Genomic DNA, 6,505 nt, shown 5'->3' on the forward strand with positions numbered 1-6,505 from the left:
CTTTTCTTCTCTCATCACACATTCAAGCCCCCAGTGTTCATGTATCATTTCAATCTAAATTCTTCACTTTCTTCTTACACATTACATTTCAGCATAGCAGTTTAGCGTCAGATTTTCAGCATAAAGCATTCCCACTAGTTTGACTTGTTGTTGATATGGGCATGACAGGCTTTTTTTATTTCGTTGTACCTGTTGCAATGACAATAATTTTTTTTTATTATATTCCTTTCTATTCTATTCTACTAGAATAAATGTACATTCTACCACTGGAGAGAGGAAATAGATGTTAAATAATGTCCAGATATTTACCAGCCGTGACTGTCTGGAGCGCTGACATTGGCTCCAATACGAACCAGGAAGTCCACCACGTTGTAATGGCCGCCGCAGATGGCATTGTGAAGGGCGGTGATGCCTTCATCGTTGGGTTGGCTGGGGTCGCTCATCTATGGAAAACATTTCTCATCAGCCTCTCTCTATTGTTACTGACTTTATCCTGGTTTCAAAACGACTTGCTCCTAACCCCCAACTTGCTCAAATAGAAGTATATCTGTTGTACTGCGAGTGACTCTCAGTCGAATGTATTTCTGTATAAATAAGAAGCAGCAGGGAGGTGTCAAAAGAAAAGGAAAGCAGAGTCAGCAAACATTGCCGAAAAATAAATATCACATATTCTTAAGGGCTTCCTAAAGTCGAAATCCAGAACTGGAGCACCAACTTTTGCACTAGAATTTGCTTTCTTAGTTTCCACTGGTTTGAAGAAGTTTGTCCAAGAAAATAATTCCGCATATGTAGAATAAGCACCAATATGTTTCCTGCAATTGTGTTTAAGTTCTAGTGAGACATGTCTAATTGTTGTTTTTTCCTGAATCAGCTATGTTTGTTGCAATGAGTTTAATATATTGGGTACATGTGAGGTATAACTGTGAGTAATAGTAGCAGCAGAGTAGTTCAAGTTGCAGTATTTACAATCAGGCATATTCATTTACACACACACCTCCTGCACGGCCTTCTGCACCGTCTCCAGTTCTCCGACCAGCGACCCGTCCAGCAGCAGGACCAGCGGGCTGAGGCGGGCTCGCCTCCCAGAACTCTTGTGCTTGGGTCGCCGCAGGATGGAATGGTAGAGCTGGAGAGAGAAACAGAAGGAAGAGATCATCAATCACATGGGTTTCAGAACCTAATGCAAAATATGCTGTTTTTATTGAGAATTATTGCAATGTAAGTCCACTAGCATGTTTAAATGCCATTACACGGTGTAGAAAGCACATTGTTTCAGGGTTATTTAAGAACTGGATTCTGATTGGGCAATTTGGACATTCAGCTGTCTGATTTTTTTCGATAGCAGACTGTTGGTAAGGATCACTGATCAAGTGACTTTGTGCAGTAATATTAATCCGCAAAAAGAAGTATGATACGTTTAACGTCAATACCATAGTTTTCTGTTCCTCGATCATACGTTATATATGTGTGAAGAGCTTGAAACAAGAAAATAAAGAATAACAACAAAACAGTGCAAGAGAGAGAAAGAGTTTAAAGACTTAGAGAGCTGTGGGACAGAGAAATCAGCGGAAGAAGACAGACAGGAAGTAGACACTAAAGGGAACAACAGAAGAAGACAGACAGAGAAGAAGACAGGAAGTAGACACTAAAGGGAACAGCAGAAGAAGAGCGACAGGAAGCTAACACTAAAGGGAACAGCAGAAGAAGAGAGACAGGAAGTAAACACTAAAGGGAACAGCAGAAGAAGACAGACGGGAAGTTAACACTAAAGGGAACAGCAGAAGAAGACAGACAGACGGGAAGTAAACACTTGAGGGAACACAGTATACATGTAGGCTCTGGTAGTGCTTAAAGAATACATTTTTAAGTTAGGCCGTTGATACACTTTAGCACAGACTATGTTCTTAGTGGAAGCTATACTAGGTTCTGCTCATAATAATGACAAGCGCATTGCATGTTGTCCCTTACATAATTAATTAGGCATTTCTAAAGACAATTTACATAGTTCTACTTGTCCAGAGACTATAACATCCTCAGTCGCTCTAACCCTTTTCTTACTCTGAAATCTTGCTGCATTGTGGCTGCAGGTAGATGTGCAGGAGGTGTAGCGAAGTCCTCTTCTTCTGAGGAGCTGCTGGTCTCACTCCCCTTCTCCCCCTTCTGACGGTGGGCCTTCTTGCGGAAAAGCTTGTCAATTAGGTTTTTGTACTGGTTGGGCTGGTAGTGGGAGGCGCTCTTCAGTGGCTTGGAAGGATCCTGGGAGCCCCGCCGCTTCAGGGCCCGGGGGATCTCTGCTCGGATGCGGAGCAGCTCCTCCAGGTTGGGGATCTGCTCGCTCTGGGCCACCACTGGCTGCATCCTGGTGGGGCTGAGGGGCCGGGGGGCTGGGACCATACCCTCGCTGCTGCCCTCTGGTGTGCTGGGAGTCTCCTGAATCACAGGCATGTGATGAACTAAGTCCAGCCGCTCTAACTCTGCATCTATATCCCCGGAGTTCAGCACTGCAAAGATGGACACATTTGAAATGTTGGTTAAACAAAGATCATGTGAAAACGGTGTCAAACCCACAGGAATGCTTGGCCATAATGCTGGATTAAAATGTTAATATACATGGGAACTGCAATCATTAGTATAAGCACTTATATATTTTGTAATATTTGAGTAACCTAGAATGATCGGATATATGTTCATGTGTCATGGCAAATGTAATATATTTTAGGTAAAGTTATGGTAAAGTTGAGTGAAGCTCACACAGGCCCTTAGGGGATCATAATGTGAGAAGCAGAAGTGGCAGACGCTTCATTTATTAGACCTAGCCGATAGAATTAAGCTGTGATGTGCTTTTTTCTGTCTTCAGGTAAGCAAAAGAGGTAATAAAAATGATAAAAGTAGTACACGTGTATGGTATGGTATGGACTAGTTCCAGTAGTGTTAGCACCTGTAGCTAAATATAAGTTTGTGCTCAGTCAGTGTGCTTTGCGGGTTAATTGCAGCAGACTTATAAGAATGTGCATGAATGTTCATACAGATGCGTAACTCCATAGACCTAGCTGAAAGTATTTAGCTACATTGCATTGATGTGCTTTTGTTTCAGTATTTTCAGGTGAGCCAAAGTGGTGAAAAGTCGTGAAGTGTAACATTATAGAGGTAATGCAGATATGAGATTTATATTGCATATTTATATTGTAGATTTACATGTTAGAAGGCGAGTGTGTTGTGTGAAACAATGTGTCGCCTGTACGCTTATAAGGACTAATACCAGAAGGGTAACAACTTGTATCTAAATAATGTGCACTGTGTACCCGTGCTTAATGCTGTCAGTCAGTGTGTTTTCAATGCTAGCAGACTTTTCACATTTGATGCTTTATGCAAGTTTAAGAATGTGTATGTATGTTTATACGGATGCATCTTTCATTAGAACTAGCCAACAGTATGCAGTAGTGGTGCATTTTCAAAACATTCAAAGTAAAAGAGATTTATATTTAAACGTATGCATGTCAAGAAGTCCCCTTTGTTTCCATGATGGAAACACATGGGAGAGTCAGAATGTGTATGCAGATAATAAATTAGTTTACCGTCACTGTACATTGCCGGCTGTCTCAGCTCAGGTGGGTGCTGCAGTGACGGGGGTACAAGTTGGTGGAAGAATTCCCTCGGAAATGGCACGGTTGGTGGGTAAGGGGCCATATCACCGTCTCCTCCCATGAGTCTGGGGTGGGGGACTGGTCTTCCTCCCCAGCGGGGGTTTTGTAGACGCATGATGACAGAGAGAGGGATGGGCTTGCGCTGGCGGGACGGAGACGATGTTGGGGGGATAGAAATACGGGAGATGATGGGCTGAGGCTGGTATTGGGAGTGGACTGGGGATGAAACATCTGGAGGCACTGTTATACGTATGTTACGCGGGAGAGACGCGTGGGAAAACTTGAGATTTTGAGAGCGAGGATCCTTGAACAGAAAGTAAAAGAGGGATACATGTCATCCTACTCCACTGAATCAAATAACTGTATAACTTGGAGTTTAATTTATCTAATTATGGATAATCATTGGTGGCTCTTTAAATCATATTTGTAAAAAGAATTATAAAAATTAGGTTGCACCAAGAAAGGTTAACTGACAAATGAAAACGGTCTGAGAAATGTTTTTGCAATCCAAATATATAACATTATTATGCTTAGTATGTATTTACATATTTTAGATTTTGCCCTTCTATTGTGTCATGTCTTATTGAATCCACCACACTGACCCCAATTTCATTGCCTAAAATCATTGATGTGTTTCTTCTCAGCCTTCATTACATGTTACTTGTTAGACGCTTTTATCCAAAGCGACTTACATACTCAATACTGTGGGCAATCCCCACAGGAGCAATTTGGGTGTGTCTCAGAGACACAACGACATGCTGACTGCAGTGGGGTTTGAACCTGTGACCCCCTGATTCGAAGTCCAGCACTCTATCCACATAGCCACAGCCTTTATGTCCCCATGTTTGCAGATAATCAAGATACCACCTTTGTATCCTCTTTTAGCTTTTTATTTCTATTTAACAGCATATAGATTGTGTCTTTGAGTACAAAGGGGGTACAATAGAACAAAAGTAATTGATGAACCAAAATAAAAAATAAACACTTAACTTAAGCTCAGGTGGACAAGTTGGAGGCAAATATTTTCTGAGTCAACTTAACTTAAGCAAGTAACACTGATTCTGTCGCACCACTATAAACTTTTTCGATTGATGCCAAAAATTGAGAAATCATCTTGTAGGAACTAAATGCTATGAGTTGAGGAGGCTCTTGGTTTGTAATGCCCCGGAGAATTATCACATACTGTACATTAACATCTCTATGGAGCTTTTAACACTCTTTTTGCTTGTTGTTTTTATATTTTACAGCAAAATACTGTGGTTCAACTATCATTACAAAACTTGCCTACCCAGAACCAAAGGGTACAATAATTTAATAATACAAATTAAAAAAACAAAATGAAAATAATCCTTAAAACAAGATTTATTCGATGAATAATGATAGAGTAGGCAAGCCAGTAACATTGTACTTATTGTATTTTTCTGACCCATTGAGTCAAGAATTATATAACTGAGTCTTTTCATTCAACCGGCTTTTGTAACTCCTATCCTCTCCCACATTCACCTCGATTCACCCTGTTGTCATCTGTGCCTAACAGTGCCAGGTGACTTGCGGCTACTCCCAATTTGTGGAACTCTGTAGCAATAAAAGTTTGGGCTACAACATAAGCCAGGCAAATGAATCTATCAGAGTAGCTATTTGAACGCCTCTCTGTTAACACCACCCACCTTTTTTGGGCTTGGGGCCTGAAGGGGGCCATCGAGGTTGGACTCTCTCCAGCAGCTATTTGGCACAGACGGCTGTAGCCACTCTGTCTCTGTAACAGGAAAGTGTGAAGTTAGAACACAGAGACCACATACGGGACAGGCAGAGCACCAGGGCACCTCAGGCCTTGAATCCAAATAGTTTTGTCCTGGCTTAATTCCAAGACTTTCCTTAAGAAATAGAAGTTGAGAAAGTAGCAAAAATAAACCAACTGTCATAGGTGTGGTGAGGTTTCTTGTCGTAGGACACGTCTAGATCTGTCTCGCTCCACTTTCCTGAGTTCTTCTGCCGGTGCACACCCTCCTCTAGGAGAGGAACAAGAGATTGAGAAATAAAGTGAAAGGAACACAAAATGATTGCCAGACAAAGGGTGGTGTTACTAAGGCAGTGTTTCTCAAAGTGTGCGGCACCTCACCACTTCATAAGGAGTTTAACCGTGACACTTTTCAAAATCCAGTTTGTGTCCCCCCACTTTACAAATAGGCCTATGTTTATTATTATTTCTTAACGCAAGCCGTCATCGCCACGGAGGAGCACACAGCCTCTGTGAGCGAGCGAGACAGAGAGAGAGAGCGAGAGAGCTAGAGAGAGCACACCTTTATCTATTTAATATAGCCTAGTTGTAAAAAATAAAGTAAAAAATCATTCCAATGTGTGCTATAGGACAGTAAAAAAAGAAAAGCAGTTTAAAAGAGGAGTGATTAGTAAAATATACATAAATAAAAAGAAAGAATGCTAACTAGGTAACATAAGAGTAAGAATAAACCAGTTTAAATGATTTGTTGGTTGTGATCATATTCTAAAGATGTTTGGATTATTGAAAAGTATACAGCTCCCTTTCATCTGAGTGTTGAGAGCTTTACCCATACATTCATGTTGTGCTCAACGTGCACCAGATTGATGCTTTTAACTTCAACTTAAAAAAATTATCTTCCCCGGGCCCCCCTAGAGGATATGAGGTCCACCCCCAAATAAAGCAGGTTAAAATAATTAAATTGAATACATTTTCTTTGAGTAAACACAGGCTAAAGGTAAGCATATAATAATGTTAAAATGTGCTGAATATATACACTGCAAAAAACAAAAAAAAGAGGAGTAAAAGTAGCCCACGACTTGTTTTATGTTTTCTCTCATCCTCATCTCTCTCAGCTCTCATC

The 6,505-nt window shown here is 41.0% G+C and overlaps 1 protein-coding gene across 1 annotated transcript; it reads right to left on the minus strand.

Annotated features, from left to right (window-relative positions):
- Window positions 1–305: 305 nt before the first annotated feature.
- Window positions 306–5,754, minus strand: ppp1r13l (protein phosphatase 1, regulatory subunit 13 like; the record flags this gene model as incomplete). Its single annotated transcript, XM_010796245.1, has 6 exons — window positions 306–443; window positions 995–1,126; window positions 2,059–2,501; window positions 3,576–3,948; window positions 5,312–5,400; window positions 5,561–5,754. Coding segments are annotated over 6 exons (1,369 nt in total), but the record flags the coding sequence as incomplete, so codon positions are not given.
- Window positions 5,755–6,505: the final 751 nt, after the last annotated feature.

This window comes from Notothenia coriiceps, unplaced genomic scaffold (assembly GCF_000735185.1).
Source record: "Notothenia coriiceps isolate Sejong01 unplaced genomic scaffold, NC01 NC01_scaffold00002271, whole genome shotgun sequence".
In the NCBI taxonomy this organism is placed as follows: domain Eukaryota; kingdom Metazoa; phylum Chordata; class Actinopteri; order Perciformes; family Nototheniidae; genus Notothenia; species Notothenia coriiceps.